Genomic DNA, 20,118 nt, shown 5'->3' on the forward strand with positions numbered 1-20,118 from the left:
TAAGAATGAGCTCACCTCACTTAGAAAGGCAATTAAATACAAAAAAAGAGGAAAAAAATGGCAGACATCGAACACCACTGAAGAGAGACCCAGAATTCATAGGGCCCTGATAAGTCATAGGAAATCTTGATGGCTGAGGTCTGCTGAAATCACTCAAAACCAACACTGTAGCTCTCTCACCTGCTACTGGTGTAAGTTCAGATAAATGCTGCTCTTTGGGTCCCAACTCCTTTATCTGTAGAGTGGGAGATAATTTAATGAAGTTCAGAGAGTATGGAGGATTACTTGTTACTATGTACCCTTAGTTCACAGACCCACACAGCGGCTGGTCAACACATGATAAGCTAGTCAACTCAGGATAACACTGCTCAACTTAACATCACCGTTACTAGGGCCTCCTGCTAGTCTCACTTCAAAACCTCCTAGCTATTCCACGTTAATCAAGTAAAGTTTTGTTTTCTGAGGAGGAGCTTCACTAGGGATCCCATCGGGGCTTCATATGAGCCAAGCAAGCACTCTTTCAATTGAGCCACATCCCAGGACCAAGTGAGGCGTAATTCTTTATGCCAGTGCCTTTGTTTTCCCATCTGTAAAATGTGATGATAATAATAGCAACTACAAAATAATTATTATTAGGATTCACTTACATTGTTAGGAGGTTGAGACATTAACATACAGCGCTTTGGTATTCCCTAATACATGGTGACTACTCAACACACTGGGTCTACGTAGTTACACATTCTGAGTCTCGTGATCTCACCATCCATAGGAACATCAAGGGAAGGGCAAAAATGGAAGGAGATTGCAAATGCCGGAAACCCTGCACACATTGCCAACACCATTGTTTCCTAATAGCTCAATGGAGATCATTAGAGATAACTAGAAGAAGTAAAATAAACATAAACTTTAAAAGTTTCTTCATTGTAGAATTTGTTGCTGAAACATTTATTCTTTAGGAACTACAAAAGATCTCAAAGATCTTTTGGTGAGAACAAAGCAGAATAAAAGAAACTGGAACAGAAAGTCCTCTGCTGGTCATGAAGGGAACTGCAGTCTTGCTGCGAGGAGGATGGGGTAGTCTTCCATGTAAGTGGAGGTGCTTCAGCCTCCCTACTTGTTGACAAGGAAGGAAGGAAACCAGTTCCATCTAGTGCACAGTTTTAAAGAAAAAAAAAAACATGAAATCACAAACCACTGGATGGTGGCAACTCATAATCAGGCAAGAAGCAAATTTAGCAGTTTTTATAGAAACAAAATAATGCATCCTTAGAATCACTAAGTGTGACTTTCCAACACAGAACAAGAAAAGGCAGGACATGTATCTAAGAATTCAGAGCTTCCATTCCCAAAAGTGCACCCTTGACAAGGAAGCCCTTCCGTGTTCGAGTGCAGTGCGATCTGAGAAGAGTGAGCAAACACCTGAAGGGCATGGGTGACACACGCACAGCTTGCCTGCTACACCCGGTGCCAGGTCTGACCACAACTCGTGGCCATGACTGATGTCTTTTATCATTCACGCCCTGGTTTGTCTTATCCCTAGGTGTTAGGGTTCCTTCCACTGAGAGGGCCACCCTCCTGAATGTCACAAAGACATTCAGCTCTGTGTGGCTGACACAGCATAGCAGGGGACCAGTTGGACCTTTTATGCAAGGTTGGGTTGTGACCAATCCTGAGGCATACAGACACAGCCTCTCCATATCCACATACTGCTATTTGGATTCAAACAAGACCACTGTGGGGAAAGTCTATGTGAAAATACAGACTAGCATTGGTGTCTGAAAGAGACAAAGGTGAGGGTAGAAAATGAGAGCAAAGTAGCCATTCCACAGTAATGTGCTCTGAGAAAGAAGCCCCCGGCCTTGGCACCTGCTGGATGCAGCCACTCTCTGAAAAAGCCAGAACCTCCTGAGCCATAGGGCTATTGCCTGCCTGGGATGATATCTTGGGCCACTCTAATCCCCTTGTTTTCCTTAGAATGTGAGAGTTACTGTCAATGCCAATTGCCTATTTATAGACAATTCAAATCCCTAGGGCACTCACTACTTTCCTTTCTCTCTTTTAATGTGTGTGGGTAGGTGGATTTATTTGTATCTAAGATAATCCACATAGATAGTATCTCTATTTTGTTCCTGAGGGTCTTCTTTCTGCAGCCAAGGGTTTGGGTCAAAGGAGCCATCTAGAGAATATTAAATTTTTCTGACTCCATTGTTTTAGAGGTTTGGGGGTTTTTGTTGTTGTTGTTGCTGTTTTCTATTGAAGTAGTCTGAAACCAATGCATAATTACATCTTCCATGAAGTCTCTACGTAAAGTAAATACCAGTCATTTCAGAGAGGGGGACACCTGGGCAGGTTAGTTTAATCTGGAGTATTTCCTCAGGAGTCTATTCGTGGATCACTGAGTAACCAGGAGTTCTCTGGAACCATGACAGTTAGATCTCCAAAGACAAAGGATCTTGGGATATTTGGAACCTTGTGTAGTTCCTTAAATCAGATGTGTTTTTGAAAATGCTCTCACAATTCGAGTCTGTGCAGCCAGCACTCCCTTCCCAATGCTCTCTGTCCTATGGATATCTTGCATGCATTCCAATCTCGGGACACTAATGGGGACCAAAACATCTGGCACCAAAGTCAAGGTTAATTTTCCAAGAATCTCTATGTCAGAGGATGAAAATAATGTCCTGTCGCCTGTGGTCAGGTCAGTGGACCATTTTTTGAAACTTTATTAATGAGGACACATTAAGTCAAAGTGAGGCAGAAAGGTTTCTTGGTCTCTTAAAAATCCCAGTGATGAAAATCTCCTATCATAATGATCCAGTGTGTAGCCTTCCTGTGAGAGGTGTGGTTTCATCCACACTGGAAACGGAGTTAGAGCTTTAATAGTGAGGTAACAAGGGAGACAGTCTTGCCCCACTTAACACAAAATGTAGCCAAGATTCTTCTCCTCCTTCCCAGGTCTTGCAATCCTCAACCCCATAAATCATTCCTGACCCAACATGACACTAAAGCCTAGAGTTTGGAGCATGCCAAGTTTTGCACATACTGACTGGATGGACAAAACAGCTAGAACATAGTTCACTCATGGAGACGGCATTTTCCACAGACAAATCAGAGGGCATGGTACCAGTGTTCGAAAGCCACATTCAGACAGGAGAGCGCATCTGCCTCTGCCCACCATCTCACGGAATCTACACATTCCAGAAAAAAAATTGGTAAAACCAGGCTCAGGAAAAGAGGTTTTGCAAAGTTCAGTCCCTGGTGGCAACAACCAGTGGCACGGATGGAGTGAGGGCATCCCCACCAAGTCATACCCCTGCTTTGGGACACATTAACTTCAGTGAGAAGATCATCCATGCTGAGTCTCAGGCATGTCCCAGGTCACCAGAGCCATGGGGCTCAGGAACAGACAGTACCAGGACCACTGCCCTCAAAATGAGAAGCTAGCCCTCACCCTTCACAAATCCCTGAGTCAAGGAAGCCAGGTTCGGGAAACACAGATCGACCCTGGCATTGCCTTGCGATTGCCACATGCCTTGGCAGAGCAGCCAGCTCAACCAGAAATTGTGCAGCGGAGGGAACTAACGACCTCTCCACTAGCCCTGGCTTGCTCCAGTGCACACACCTGCACCCCTGTCCCTGTCCCCCAGCCCAAACAAATCATTATTTCGTAGAATGGCAGTTCCCTACCTGAGGGTGGCGCTCTCCCCCTGCCTGACCGTCACGTTGTCCATAGCTTTGGGAAAGGTGGCATCTCCGCTGCGCACCGGCACTCCTGTGGGTACAAGGAACAGCAGCCTAAGAGACACGACCACGAGGCACTTCCAGGGCAGGAACAGGTACCCACAGACCCCCATTCTCGACAGCTACAACTTCCCAGAACTCCGGCAGAGGCACGCACACGCCCCCCGGGCGAGCACAGGAAGTGGGTGGGGTGGGGAGTGAGCGCGGGGACCCAGCGATGAACTAGCAGCGACCGCGCGATGCACTGGGAGGAGGAAAGCGCGCAGACTCCTCCAAGTCTAATATTCCTCCCTCAAATCCAGCCTCAGCTCGCCAGCCTCCAAGAACCAGTTTCCACGGCACGCATCCGAGGCGGACTTTCTCCGTGCTGCCTGTGGCCAGGAAGGTGGCCAGGAAGGAGAAGCGCAAGGCAGGCAAGCAGGCGCACAGGTGCTGGTCTCAGGAGCCGCCTCTTCCCTGTAGCAGTTCAGGCATGGCACTTTGGACAGGAGTAAGCACTTTGGTATCCAACAGGGCTGTGGCTGGGTTGCATCCAGCTACCCAGATGTGGTCTGCGATTCCTCAGTCGAACAAGGGGAAATCCAGCACTTTCTTAAGTTTCAGAGCAAGGCTCGCCGCCAGAAACAATCTGGAACAATAGCAGATGGAAAGTAGAGCACGCAATAGGCGGCACTGATGGTGCAAGGAGGCTACTGCTAAGCCGGCTTCGTGCAATCCCGGACTCCAGAATCCTGCCGCAGAGCCTCGGTCAACTTCCTTGGAGCCCAGATGCGCGCCGCAGCCAGGGCTGTCTCTGCAGCGCAGCAGCAAGGCTGGAGCGGCCGGGCAGGGCGGACCTTAGCGGTCCCTCGCCTGCTCTTTGGCTCGCTGCAGAAGGCGAAGCGCAGCCGGCACCGGAGCCGCGGACGCCACGCTCAGCGGCCGCCCCCGGCCTCCGCGCCGCCTTCCTCCCGGGAGCAGCCCCGACGCGCGCGGGCCCCGACCGCCGGGGTTGTCATGGCAGCAGCTCCATCCCTGACCGCCACTTTCTCTCGGAGCCTACTCCAAGCAATCCGGCAGGCGGGTGGCACGGACTGCGTGCTCATCCCGGCGGGTGCGGGGCGCGGGAGCCCACCTTAACCCCCGCCGCGCCGGGCCAGGGCAGGGCGTGCACTACCTCTGGCCACAGGTTTTAACCATTTCTGGACTTAAAAGAGCAACCTCTTAGCAATTAAGAAGACAAAGTTACTGTGAGGGCTTAATAAGCCCTAGACATCTTATTAAGGGTCACAAACTAACTAGGAAGAAAAGAGCCTGCAGCATGCATTTGTGCACCTTTAAAATGGTCAAATTAATTCTATCAGCATTTAGAGTAGTGTTAGGAGGATGCTCACACAGTCTCATTTTTATTCAACGTTACACTACCCTCGTCATTCCACCCACCCATCCCCAAAGCTCCTTAAAACCCCATAGACTAAACAGGACCATTCTAAATAGAGATAGTCCATGAAAAAATAAATGTAAAAATTCCAGAAGCGTCTTGGTGGGTGAAATGAGCAAAATCCCACTAAATCCATTGACATGTTAGTCAAGTTCAACACTGCCTTTCTTAGCCCCCCGCCCCCTCTTCACACACACACTCTGAGTATGCTAGCCGGTAAAAGACACACAGGCATGGGCCAATGAAAGCCATTGCCGAGTTTATAGGAAGATTCTCGGGGTTCTGGGTTCACACCCTGGCATACCTGATTTCATCTCCAAGAGGTGTGGCTTTCTTTAAATCATTGAAACCCAAAGAAAGACTGGGTATGCCTCGGGACCTGTGACTTCTCTCTGTCTGTTGCAGGTTCCTCTGAGCCTACATCATGTTTCTCCCTTCACCCTAGCTCTGATGGACCATGCCTAGTCCCTGTGCAGGGAACAGAGTGGATCCATAGGAACAGTGAGAGTAGCACCAATAGACTCCCTTCTCAGGTATTTCTAGTCCTGAGCTTCCAATAATGACTTAAATTGTTCCTGGGAACAGGCGGGAGGATGTGATGGTTTTGTTTCCGCTGGCCTTTCTTTTGCATGACAATTGGGATACTATTTTTAAAAACAAACTATAAAATAACAGTTAAAAACAACAACAACAACAACAACAACTCCTCCTTCAAAGACATCCAACACCAGAGACCAAAATACCACTACAAACATGATTAGCCACAGCCGCGCTGGTATACACTATTGAGTAACCCCAGCCATTTCCATGTAGACAGCATGTAAGGATCCACATGGGTACTTCTCCCACAGTATCCCCCTCAGGCTGCTACACCAGAGGGAGGAGAGGGCAGAGGTCAGCTTTGGAATGTGTTAGCCAAATTCAAGGGCCACAAAGCAAGCTTGTTTTTTTTTTTTTTTTTTTTTCTGTTTTCATACTTGCTCAGGCAGTGCCATGAAGTATCGAGCAACTTTACGCCGGAGGTGTCAAAATGCTTGACATCAATTCATTACTAGGCCAGTTCCCTACTGTCTCCTCCAGTGACTTTTTTGATATTAAAGTCTCAGGGAACTCATGCACTATTTTTGAACCCAGGGAACCTTTTGATATACCGTGCCAAAAATGCTGGTTCATATGGCAATAGCAAATGGCTTTTTTTTGGAGCCTATTTTGTCTCATTTTCCAGTGGAAAAATATGAAAAGCATAAATTAAACTATTCCATTCAGTTGAGCTGTTCTGCAGACAGAAGGCTTGAGCTGCACTCTGCTGATTAGCAGGCTTATGAGTTTAAGATTCTCTCCTTAAAGCCACTGTGTCATTCCTAATAATCCATCAGCTATTCCTCTAAGGCCCGGTCGCAACCCCTCTTCCTAAGTGTCACACTCAGTGGAAACAAATGCTAGACACACAGAAGAGGAAGGAACTCATTCCGGTCTTTGGCGTCATTTCCCTACAGATCCAGACCCGAGACTGGAGAGGCTGATTCCTTTCATGACAAATTCTAATTCAGTCTCTTGCACCTAATTCCAGGTAGGTACAAATGAGCATTAGGTTTTGCATCTAGGAATGGGGATAATGACAACCAACAGCCTGTCCCAAGGGACCTACATACATGATTAACTCTACAGGAAAAATACTTAGAAAACCATTTAAGATAGAAGAGGCTTTATTAATACATTTTTTTCCCTGAGACTGCTTCGTTATTATGGCTAGACAGAAAAATAATCTTCAAAGGCTCCTTGAGACACAGTCTACGCTGGCCTGAATGTACTTCAGCTCAGACAGGCAGAGCATCTATCTCTGACCCTGATGAGAAGGCTTGACCTGTAGCATCCTGGTGGCTGTCCACAGAGAGCCCATCAGAATACAGGTAGCCCTCAGGAAGGACAAAGAAAAGCCACTCGTAATCTCTGCTTGGAGGACCCAGGAATCCAAACTCTATTCACAAATAAAAGTCAAGGAAGGGGCCGAAGGTCAGAGATGCCCACACAATTAACAAGACAGATCTGCTTCACTCAAACCTGCTATTGAAGTGCTTTAAAAAGATGAAGATCCAAATCGCATGTCAATTGCTTTCCCATCCCCTAATCCCTAAATATAACCAGCACTTAGTGGCTTATCTTATATCCTGTCTCTGGTTTCATAAAAACTGCTGGATTTATTTTATTTTTCCCAGAATATCTGAGTTAATGAAAAAGGGATGACAGTCAAAGCAATTTCATTATTTGTGTTCTTTATAGAAACAACTTCCTCTCTGCCTCCTGGAAAGCAGACTCCTAACGAGTGCCACCTCCACCTTCTCCCCCCGCCCTGTCCTCCTCTCCTTCCTCCCTTCTTTCTCACAAACACATATACTGTACACATAAATCAACTTGTCACAGCTTGTCTCTGCACTGACAGCTGTAATTGCTTCAGGTTATAAAAATATCTTTAGGACAATACCTTTCAATCTCTCTCTCTCTCTCTCTCTCTCTCTCTCTCTCTCTCTCTCTGTGTGTGTGTGTGTGTGTGTGTGTGTGTGTGTGTGTGTGTCTCACACACACACACACACATACATGCACGCATGCACACACATACATGCTGAGGTAGATAGGTGTGGTCTATACCTGCCTTGCCATCTATACACTGAACTAGGGTTTGGTCAAGGAGAAGCCCTGACTGACAGGCTGGGATTTTGTTTTGTTTTACTCTATGTTACCTACAGCAAGGCTGGGGTGAGCTAAAGAGCTGTGGTTATTCCACCATGCAGGAGACAGAGGAAGAGCAGTAGCTTAAGAAATGCCAGCTCTATTTCTCTACAAAGGCGAAAGGCCCCCCTCTCCTGGTAGAGATTTCAAATAGAAGCACAGGCGAGATGAAAAATGCCGGGCAGTTAGTGAGTGGCGTGACATCAAATAGATATTGGAAGATTTAATCAGAAGGAGCAGTGTAAATCTGGATAAAGAGGTGCCTCCAGGGGTGTAGGGAAGGGCTGGGCTTTGGAAAAATGCATGCTATTTTTTGCTTCTCTATGAATACAGTATCACAATAAAAAATCACTGATCATCTGGGCTACAGTCCAGTGTGTTAGGATTTCAGTGGGAAGAGCAACAGGGCAACATGAAGAGGGGAAGAGGGCCGCACGAAGAGAAAAGAGGTCAGAAACAGAGCGATCCGAGAAGAAGGAGATGAAGAAAAGGCAGGGGCATGGCTGCCTGTCCACGGGCTTTGACACCCACAGAACTTTATAAGAGATGCACAAAGCGAAGAGATTGGAGGGGGAAAGCTGTGGAGGGCAACTGAATGAGCTAAAATCAAAGTGCCAAGAATAAAAAGGGTAGGTATCCAGAGAGCACATCCCAAGAGTCACAGAGGTTGTGGCAAAATTGTCTCTTATGTAAGATTTAGGTCATAGACCCAGAGAATCACACAATGATGTGTCGAATAGGATGTGGGAAGATGTGCAATACATACCCTTCACTACAGGAAGGAAGTACTAAGGCCCAGTAGGCCATATTAGGTATAATGCTAATAATGAGCGAAGCAGGACAACAACTCAGGGCTCCTGATCCCTGGTCCAGTCATCTCCCTGTTAGTCCATGACAATGGACACAGTTGAAGAGATGAGGAGCAAACACCAGCTTTTACTGCTTCGTCTGGGGCCAAACAGACAACCACGGAGGAGGCCACACACTGCTCATATTTCTGGGTGTCCAGCGACTCCACTGAATCTGAAGCATTCAGTAAACCAGCATGTATAGGGCACAAGTCGAGAACTAGATAAAGAAAGGAGGAGCAAAGCACACCTGCTGGCCCTCCAGTTACCAGCAGTCTGGTGCTCTTGGGTTTCCCCACAGCCATTATTTACAGTGATATTCACAAATGTTGAAATTCTAGTTAATCCTGACTTGTACTCCCCTCAGCTGAGGAAAATGGGTAGAAATCTACCTTCTCCCTAAGAATCAAGCCTGTGGTGCATGTCCAGATTTCTAGGCACCAGTCTGGCTTATCTGGAATCATTGGTAAGAGTGAAGGAGAGCTGGCCCAGGCAGTGGTGGTGCACACCTTTAATCCCAGCACTCGGTAGACAGGGGCAGGTGGATCTCTGTGAGTTCGAGGCCTGCCTGGTCTACTGGTCTCCAGAGTGAGTTCCAGGACAGGCTCCAAAGTAACACAGAGAAACCCTTGAGAGAGAGAGAAAGAGAGAGAGACAGAAAAAGACAGAGAGGGAGAGAGACAGAGAGAGAGAGAGAGAGAGAGAGAGAGAGAGAGAGAGAGAGAGAAGGAGTGCACTCAGGGATGCCCTAATGTGAGACAAATCCTCTAGTCAGGAAGTCCACACAGAGCATGCTCTCTACCAAGAGAGACAAAAGTCAGGCTGTGAGGAGCTTCTCAAAGAAAAGAATACACGTATGGTATAAGTACCATAAGAAATTATTGGAAGAGGGCAAGTCCCATCAAAAATGAAAGGCTTTTACATCAGGAGCTGCAGCTGAGAGATCTTTACTGCTGAGGAGGAATGAAGAGTAAGTGCCATGGCAGAATCCTTGAAGCAGGCAGTCTTCTTAGTCCACACCCAATCTAAGTAAGGACAGAAGGGAGGCAAGCAGAAGCCACTGCTGGTCTAGTTATGTTAAGCTGAATTGGGTGTGTAACCTGGTAGTTCTGCCCCCTTCAGTAAGGTATGTGCACTCACACACCAATTCAGACTACCTTATCCCACAAAGAACAACTGCAGACTTGGGAAGCACAAAAGGCAGTGTCAAATCTTCGTGCTCTGTCATGAGGACGGGACCCTGGGCACACAGCTTTGTTTGTAAACTAGCTGGGTTCATGGGACCAAGCACATGGAGATGCTTTGAGGCTGTGCAAAGAGATACAATCGCTCAGTCTAGAGCCTGGCTTCTCTCGTGGTTTTGTGTGATACCTGGAGGGCTTGTGCTGGGCTTGTCAGGAAGGACCCAGAGAAATTCATTCAGAGGTCGGGGGGAGTCTAAGAGAAGAGCACGAGCCTGGAGACAGTCATGGAATTTACATCAGGAGGGAGCCTCATACCAGAGAGAGAGGAAAAGCACCACGCAGGGATAAGACAGAAAGAAGTGCCTCCCACTCCAAATAGGAAGATGAGTGACCCACCCTTCACCCCTCTGTCCCATCCCTGAATATCTTGCCAACCAATGGTTGATGCCTACTCGCAGAAGCCTAGGGGAAAGAACCTGTGCTCGAGATCTGCCTTACTCTTTTGGCATTTGTCTAGGTCCTTTGAGCTCTCCTGTCCCCAAGTACACACTGGAAAGGTAGAAAGAACCCAGGGTATAGGAGTCTATAGGTATTGGAGAAGATACCTCCAACCCATCCTAAGTAAACCGCACTTCCAGACCCTCTTCCGGGAGTTCCTTAACCATTCTCTGCCCTATGTGCCTACTGCAGGAGAAACCCCTTGGCATCTGCAAGGTCCACTTGATGCAGCCTCCACTTCCAGCAAGTTGCTTGGTCTTCTAACCCTTCCAATACCCCAAAGCAGTCAGTGCCATAATCCTTCTAGAGAGGTTGCCTATGGGCATCAGCTTACATGAATATTCTCACCTACACACTACCTATCAAGTGTAATGATTGCAGGAAGCAGCTCAACTGGTCAGGAGCTGGCTTCTGATACGAAAACAGGCCTATGCACGGCAATCTCTGCAGCCTTGGACCTGGAGCACATCCAAGACAGTGTCAGGAACATATACCTTGCATGCCTTACAGTTTTTTTGCCAAAGTATCCCCTGCTGCCTGCATCTATTCCTAACTTTTTATCCACATTTTCCTTTAGAGGATTTGACTCTTTGTTCCCCAGCTCAGAGCAGAAACAGAAAAGGCCAATCTCCATGAGATGAGAACATGCTCTAAAGTATACTGCTGCAACTAGACTTTTCCTAGTAATGATTTCTACCCAAACATCGCTTTGTAAACCGGAACACCTGGGTCCCAGTTCCTCGCAGCCCATCAGCAGAACTCACTGCTAATTTGGAAATGTTAGGACGCTCCTTTGTTGAAAGAACCAACATTCTACGAGGACGGTGGAACACTGTGACGATCTACCAACTGATTCATTCCTGAAGGACTAAGAGGGTGACTCCAGCCTATAATGACAGCTCTTGGGATGTCGGGATCAAGAGTCTGCAGTTGCAGCCCCAGCCCACCACTTCCTCACTGTGAGGAAGTACCTGGGTCTCTACCTCCTGACTTCTATACAAAGAGTTTGGATTGGAATCTTTCTAAGTACTCTTTCAACTCTAATAGACTGTGATTATGATGCTCCTCGGCCCTCTTCTCAGAAGCAGTTTACCCTTCAGCGTCACTTAGCTGTTCCTCCTGTGCAGAAATAGCCTCTTCCTCCTGCCCTTCCACTCTCCAGTAAGCCAAGGTACCACTTCAGAATTCAGAAAACCATCATCCAAGGTAATTAATGAGCTGCCCCAGATCTAAGGCAAGCCAACGGAGGAGTCAAGATGATTAAAAGTCTTCCGATAAAGGGTTTCTTTAAGGAAAAGAAAAATCCCACAATGCATCCAGCAATGTTAATCTTCAATAAATACGCTGTTAATATTTAGCTGGCATTTATTTAAACTTACAGTAACTGTCCTATTAAATCTAAATTAATTGCCCATTTGGGAATCTTCCCCTAAAGCTTAGCTGGGACATGGCTGTCTAGATCATAGCCTATACTAGGCATCTAGCCATACAGAGAATATTTAAGCCATTCTTCCAAGACTCTGCTATTGGAATAGCATGGCAGCAAGGTGCTGGAGACAAACTAGGCTAGAAAATTGTCTGTCCTGTGACTACCTAGGAACCTCGATGCTTCTGCTTTTCAGTACGAGACAATTCTGTTTCATTATTGCTTTTAGTACACAGGGCACATTTTCATTCAAGAACATAAATGCGCTTTGAACCCTGCTTCCTTCTGCCTTTTTACTCCTTTTCCCACCCATCTCTGTTCCCTGGGTCATTTTACTTCTATTGTCCATCAGGACCCGCCCCCTTCTAAACTTTGTCATTTAGACTCACTCTTCTTCCTTTTGTCTCATTCTCATCCAGGTTTCATAAATAAGGTGTCTGTGCATCACAATCAGTTGTGTTCTTCTCTGTATACATGCACACACATATAACTACAGCTTACATACAAGCGCAAATAGAAATATGCCTTCATGTGTCACTAAAACCATTTTGTAATGGTGATCACCTATAAAAGGGCTGTGAAATAATCCTCGCGCCGAGCTGCTTTGTCAGGGGTAGACAGAGTGTAATTGGGTAGAACTGATCTTTGCTCTTCCTGGAATCAATCAATATTGTTTTATTATACGTGTGATCCCTGCTGAACTTCTGGGATTTTATTTCACTATGATTAGAGCACATTTACATTTGCTCGCGTGCTTACACTCACTGGCTACTTTTGCTTGTGAGAGGGGGATTTCATACAAGCACAGATTTCAGTCACACAGGTGGGTGCTCAGGCAGCATCCGCTTTGAACAAAAGTGTCCAGGAAGACTCGAATCCAGCCTTTCCTTAAGGAAGTGGGAACAGGATGAGGCTCTCATAATCCTCTCTAAGGTTTCTGAAGGCTTAGTTGGGTTTCTCTCTGTTCTGTTTGCCTCTCAAGGAATGGAGACAGGTGAGTTTTAGCTAAGGAGAGAGGTGGATAAGACAGACGTTGAAGAGAAGGAGGGCAGAGAGGGAGGCAAGGCATCCACCCTTTGTAAAAGGACTGCTTGTGCTTACCCCCTTGCGGAAGGTTTAAGATTTTGTAACTTCTGTGGAAGTCAAGTATCTTTTTTTTTTTTACAGTTTTTCTACGTAAGCCCATACAAACTATTGTTTGTTTGTTTGCTTGCTTGCTTGCTTGCTTGTTTGTTTTTCTCCTTTCAATTTCTGTCAAGTTAGACTGAAGACAGTACAGGATCCTCACAATAAAAGAGATGCCTCATTTCCCAAAACTTCTTTATTCTTCATTTTACTGACACTTAGAAAATGGAGAAAAATAAATGGCATTCTGAGCTCTTCTGTGGTCCTTTGTTGCCTCCTCTGTTCACCCTCACACAGTAGAATTTGGAAGGGCATTGCTGATGCTTCAAGACCTTGGATCTCTCACCTCCTAGGGTTCAGTCCCTTGGGCTTTTTTCTACCCAGAAAGTAACAGCTTCCCTGAACCTCCTGTAGACTTCTTCCTTGAAGTTTATCAGAGGGCCATAGGAAGCAATAAAGTGAGAAGAGATACTAGAAAGTTCTAGGCTTGATTTACCTGAACTCAGGTAGCTCTAATCCCGGAGGAGGGCAAATGAGGGTGGGGGATGTTGTGAGTGTACATGTGAATCAGGCATAACATATGAAAATAAATTACCGCAGCTTTCACAACAGTTTTGACAAGGTGTCAGGATCAAAGATGCTTTCAAAAAGTGCATGATGAGAAGTCTCTGTTTTTCGCTCTAAGGCAGAAAACTAGCTTAAAGTTAAGATGCAAATCAAGCATAGATTGGCATGTTTCTATAAGGAGAGTGTTAATAAAAGATTACTCAAAGGACAGTCGCTAGGACAAATCAAATAGAAGTTCTCTCTCTCTCTCTCTCTCTCTCTCTCTCTCTCTCTCTCTTTCTCTCTCTCTCTCTTCCTTTCTGTGAATGATCTGTCATCTGAAATTCAGGGGAACAATCCTAAATTTCAAAAGGCATTGTAATCCATTAAATAATTCCTCAGCTTATAGGAAGGAGCTGAAAGAGCCCACAAACTAATGTGAAAAAGTGAACAAATAGAATATAGCAGTCTTCGGGAAAATAATCCAATGTGTACTGGTTAGATATCAAGTCCTGGATGGCTAAGAGACAATGCTCTGTGGTGACTAAATATGGATGTTGTAGTTAATGGTCTCGTCTTTAAGTTCAGGCTCCACGCACTGCCAGCTTCACCTTGAACCATTTTTTTTTAACCTCTCAATGTCTCAATTCTCTCCTCTACTAAAATGAAATAACACTTCATTTATGTTGGCTGCAGGATTAAATAAGAAAATACATGTAGTACCCAATGGCATATTGTGTCAACCCCCAAAACAATAGCTACTGGTTTTCTCTTCTCCAGCACAGGAAAGTAACTTTGTAATCAGTCATCTCTAGAGGCTCTCTCTACATGGTCCTAAGTACAGTTCACAGTGGGACACTATCCATGTTTTCCCACAAATAACAGGATTTCCCCACCCAAAATAATATTGAATCAACGTTGTTATAAAAGATATTAGAGCCCATATTAGAAAAAAACAGAAACAAACAAAAAATATTCTTTAATTGCTGTGACAAACCTTCCAATTTAATATTCAGTTTTATTGAGATAGGGTCTTCTTTCTGGCGTGCTATGAACGAGGATGACACCATGATACCTAACTCCAAAGACACTTTTACTGTCTCTATTCTGAACTCTGCCCCTCACTACCCAATCTCTTAACCCCTCTGTCATGCTGTTTGTCTCTTTTCTCCCCCACATCTATCAGGTGCTTTCTCTAAATTCTATGGAAAAGGAACCTACCTCTCTCAGTTTCTACAGCCTCACAATGACCCAAGACACCCTCCCTCCTGAGATCTTAGCACAATAACTAAGATCTCTCTTAGGGGGGGACAGCCATTACCAAATCTTGCCAGATCTATTGTCATCTCCATACTGCAAGAAGGAACCCGGGATCTGAGAGCATCACTTTCCTTGATGAAGCCCATAGCAGCTCCCCCACTGCCCTTTGAATAAAGCTTTCAATGTTTATGTGACTTCTGAGCCCAAAGGACCCACTCATTTGCTTTTAGCTTTATCTCCTATCAGATTTTCTCCCAGCAAGCCAGGTTCGAACCTATTTCATTGAATGACTATTTTAATTTCTTTAAAAGTCTTCTTTCCAAGCTCGGGGACTTTACACATGCTGCCCTTGGGTTTTCCATGCTCAAGTCTATCAGCCTTTTCAGTTCCTAGTTTCTTGGATGAGAATCTCTTCCATTACCACAACAACCACACCAACAACCCTTGCAGCCTTCTTCCTCATAACAGCCACGATCTTCAGGGGGAACTGAAGGTCTCTCTTCTCCGATCCGTTCCTGAACCCTAGCACAAGATCTGGCGCTTAACATCCTGATGAATATTGACTGAATTTCTATGGCTGTCACAGCTTGGGGAGGTGGGGAATCAGCAATTAAAATGACTTGCTGACAAGGCTTCCAAATCCAGTATCCTTAGAAAAATGACGACAAGCGATATAAGGTAGTGGACACACACTTAACGATTAAATACTAAGACCAAAAAGGACCCAAAGAGATAAAAGTCGCCACTTAAGGGTAAAAGCTGCTGTATACCAGCATATGTGGTATCTAATTGGGAAGCAAAGGCTTGGATGAGTGCGAGGGTGATAGGTTTATTAGGTCACAGATATTTGACATATATCTATAACCTTTGAATATGACTCTCAACAGGATTGCGACTGTCCAGAGCAGGTAAGTAGGACATCTGAATTGATGTGACCTGTTGTGACCTTTCTAATGTCATGTTCCCGTTTCCCCTGTGATTCAATTGTCTGCATAGATGGAGGTAACCGAACTGTGTTCGTCTTCACCCCTGTACACTGCTATCACAGCCCATTCTAGAATACAGCTGTGTCCTTGGTGAAAGCAGTTCTTAAATGCTGCAAGACAGTGTGTGTGAAAGAAAGGGTGGGGATGGGAGGGGGAGCAGGAGAACTTAGCATTAGCAGGATCAGGTGGATACCTTAAGCTCCTGCACACACACACACACACACACACACACACACACACACACACTTCCACTCTTAGCCGCAAATGAGAGCAAGGCGTTCACTGTTTCCTGAACACTGCAGCCTGATTTAGCTCTGGCTATGCTTGGCAAGCTCCCTCCACACACTGGGCTGCTCAGGAGCAAGGTTGGTTTGTAATTCGTCTGTAAGCCCCAGGTGCTTTGCCTCACTGCCTGCCTGTGCCAGCCTACCTCCTTCTAGAGCATGATGGGAAGCAATGACATTCCATAGAATTCTCCACTTTTCACTTTAACGGGAGAGAATGATGTCAGTAACTATCAGAACCAATGGATGGTGTACAAGCTGTGTACACCATGGCTGTGTGCTTCTTTTGAATGCTTCATGAGAAGCCAATAATAAATAACTTCCATGGGGAAACTAGATCACTTCTTTTCTCTTCCTTCAGACACGGTAGAACAACACATACAAGGCTCTAAAGAGTTTAAGAAAAAGCAAGCTCAAGTCTAAACCGGGAGATTTTTATGAACGCTTTCCCTACATAAAAGTTGGAATAAGTTAGTAGGAAGGCATGTTTCTGCTTGCTTGGCTGGGATGAATAAACATTCATTGAAAACACATAATGTAGGTAGGTGATGTGATATGCAGAACTCATGCGTGTGTGTGTGTTTGAGATAATTTAATAATTACACAGATAATCAATAGCCACAAGTGAATCCATGGAGAAAGGGAAAGTACAGTGACAAGAGAAGAAAAATGAAGGGAGAGTGATTCATAACATTCTGTCTTAGCACAAGGGGGCAAAGCATATTCAATATCAGCAATATTTGTGAGGAGGAATTAACAAATAAAAACTTATATATATATATATGTATACACACACACACACACACACACACACACACACACATATATATATAGCCTAAAACCTTGCATTTCCTTAGAGGCCTGTCGACTGTACCTCCCCCACGGCAGACACTGTTTTGACTGCTTTCAATCTTCTAAGAGACAGGAGAGCTTTGTGCCCTTCTCCCATCCTTTCTTTGCAGACCAAAATAGAAGAGCTTTATAAAGAAAGTTACCTAAAGATTTCCAAGATAGCCACTCGGCGAGAGAGAGAGAGAGAGAGAGAGAGAGAGAGAGAGAGAGAGAGAGAGAGAGAGCTAAGCACAGTCAGCATAACCTCACAACAAACCCACTCCAATCCCAACATCCATCCCTGACCCCCTAGTCCTCTCCACCCAAGAATAACATTAATACTAATCAGACTATTAGCCAGGGTGCTTGGCGAGAATTTGAAAAATTGGAGGGACGATCTTATAAATTATTTTCCCAGGATATCATCTTTAAGCATTAACAGCTCTAACTGACTCTGGATTCTGGGAAGTGAGCATAATTACATGGAAATTGACACGACACAAATGCCAAGAATTCTGTTAACCTTTAATATCTTTTAAAAACTCCCTCCTTGTAATTATCTCTTTCTTTTGTCCTAAATGTTACTGATGAATATGTAGCGGTGTAAGTAAACAAGAGGGTAGACGGACTGTGGGATCTTGGGCTTTGGAATTCTAGGGTTCTCCAGATGTTCCATAAGATACCAAGTGATAAACAGCGCACTTGGAGTTTGGCTGAATCCAGAAGTTGTCTCCATCGTGGTATTTTTTTTTCTGCTCCTGGTCTCTGCTTAGAATTCTCCAGGCCGGGTGGAGTTCCTTTGCAATCGGAATTATAGTGGAAATGCAGGTGTGAGGCCGTGGGAGTCTAACGCAATTCCTGACCTGTTCTGTGTCTTTGCAAAAGTCACCGCGCCTTTTCCGTGCTTTGGATTGCCTTTCTGTAAAGCGAGTGTGATGACATTTAGCTCTAACTGCAACAATATTTGCATAGTGCTGTAAACTTTACAGAAGACATTTACATCTCTTATCTCACTGATGTCTGGGTGTCCTATGCTTTGCCCCTCCCTTTCAGACTCCGCTACCGTCACCACGGTTCTCTTGTGTTCTCTTATTCTCTATGTACCATCTTAATTAAGTCTTAACTCATCCCTTGGCTTCCAGCCCTGCTAGAACTAGTCCTTAAGGGCCAGAGCAAACTTCTTGGCGTGGGAAGTTGAATGGGTGTTGTTCATCACTCTAACCGGGAAGCAAGGGCTTCTATCAGGACCATGAGGCCAGAGAAATTACACAGTCAGCAATGTGCTGATTGGTCATTTGTGGATGTCAAATGCTTTCCAGATGTTTAGGTGAGTGAAACCTCTTTTCTTCTTTTCAGCCAAAAATTGTATTTCACTTATCAAATAAACATGCACTCTCTTGCTTGGTTTTAATGTTTACTGAGCCTCTAAGAATGTACCATCTTGCCAACCATGCAAAGATTGCTTGACTTGTTCAGATCTTTACCTAGAGGTGTCACTAGTTCGGGAGATTGCATCAGCGGTGGGAATGTTTACGGGGGGGGGGGGGAGTCACTACTTGTACATGTCTATGACAGCCTACAATCGGTATAGCTGCCACGCTCACAATCACTGCACAGATGGAGGCAGCTGTGCTCCACTACGTTCCATGGTAAAGCTGTGTGGCCCAAGATTTGTTTTATATTCATCAACAATCATCTTCTATTAATTTTAGAAGATTCAGCTAGGATATTACATAGGTCACTTTTGAAGTAGGTATGGAAGTGGCTTATTTTAATTAAGAGTTTAAGTTTGATATGGTAATAAAGATATACACTGTTTCATATGAAATAGTGTTTAGTTAAGTTAAATGAAAGCTGATATACACAAATTAGTTGAATCCAGCTTTATGCTTCCTGGATCGATCTCTAGTAAGTTTTAGCAGCTCTGCCTGGCTGTGGTAATCTTGCCATTGAGAACTGTGCTAGGTGTGTGCCACCACCGCCCAGCAAGGTCGAACTCCAGCAATAGGTTTGCTCTGACCTCACTGCCCCGCCCCCATTGACCTTCAGTAACTCAATCAACCTAAACCAGGAGTCCTTCCTAGACTGTCACAACTGATAATCATAAACTTTACATGAAAGAAACTTTCAGTCATTCATAATTTTCTTATATACCATTCAGGCAGGATCAGGGTAAATTCCACTTCCTCCATGAAACATTGTTTGAACTAATGTTCCCCACTACTGGAATATATCCTCTTTAACATGTGTGTGTGTGCATGCATGTCTGTACACGTGCTATATACATACACATATATGCTATGAACATGGACATATATCACAATATTAAGTACTCACGCTATCCATACATCTATGTAATATTGAATGTTTATTATGTTTGGGTTCTTTGTATTATAGATGGTTGTGTATTTATTTGATCTCACCTATTGTGACTTAGATAGAAGCTTTCTGGAGGAAGGTGCTTTTATTCCTGGTTTCTTTATTCACCTTCCCAATGCTGTCCATGTGTGGGAATGAGCATGTAAGTTCAGTAAATAGTCATTTCATTGAGCTATACCTCCATCTCCGTTCCTGCATCAGTCTAAGCACTATTATCCTTCCTTCATTCATGAGGAACCGGAACTCTAAACCTGGAAGGTTTCTGTTTGTTTGTTTTCATTTTGAATTAGGGATTGTTTTGTCGATGAGATCTCACTGGGTAGCCTAGCAGGCCTGAGACTTTCTACACTGATCAGGCTGGCCTTGAACTCCCAGAGTTCCACCCACCTCTGCTCTAGAAGGGTGAGATTAAAAGCGAGGGCCACAATGCCCACTTGGGTGATTCTTTTATGTAGAGCATCAGGTGGGCATGATGGAAAGGTAGAAGAAATCATGACTTTCAGCTCATTCAAGGTCTGGGTCCCCGTGTAGAAGAGATCTAGAGGTTGGCCCATGTTTTCATAGCCGCACACACAAAATCAACTAATTTCCGCATCGAAATTCCAGTACAGAGGTTAGCATTCCTCTGACTTCATGTGCAGCTGCCAAGGCACAGACTTCCGCTTCTGAAAGCCTCCTCATCCCCTAACAGACTTGCAGCTTTCTCCATTTTAAGATTAGATTCCAAGAGATTTCAGGCAGAAGTAAAACACCCGCTTCCCAGAACCTTCCAAAGGCTTGCTGGTGGCGGAAGGGTCAAGTTCCAGCTGTGCTCCCTGGCCCAGTGCCAGCCCTGACAGAGCCCATCCATCACAGCTGAAGCCTGC

At 45.0% G+C, this 20,118-nt stretch overlaps 1 protein-coding gene across 4 annotated transcripts in view; it reads right to left on the minus strand.

Annotated features, from left to right (window-relative positions):
- Positions 1-20,118, minus strand: part of LOC101998191 (neurotrimin) — a 980,868-nt gene that overhangs the window by 424,630 nt on the left and 536,120 nt on the right. For all 4 annotated transcript variants that reach the window (XM_005346981.3, XM_026779078.1, XM_013346274.2 and 1 more), the window contains exon 2: positions 3,685-3,769. In XM_005346981.3, the coding sequence (XP_005347038.1) occupies positions 3,685-3,769 (85 nt within the window). The remainder of the gene's footprint in view (positions 1-3,684; positions 3,770-20,118) is intronic.

Source organism: Microtus ochrogaster, chromosome 5, assembly GCF_000317375.1.
Source record: "Microtus ochrogaster isolate Prairie Vole_2 chromosome 5, MicOch1.0, whole genome shotgun sequence".
Lineage (NCBI taxonomy): Eukaryota > Metazoa > Chordata > Mammalia > Rodentia > Cricetidae > Microtus > Microtus ochrogaster.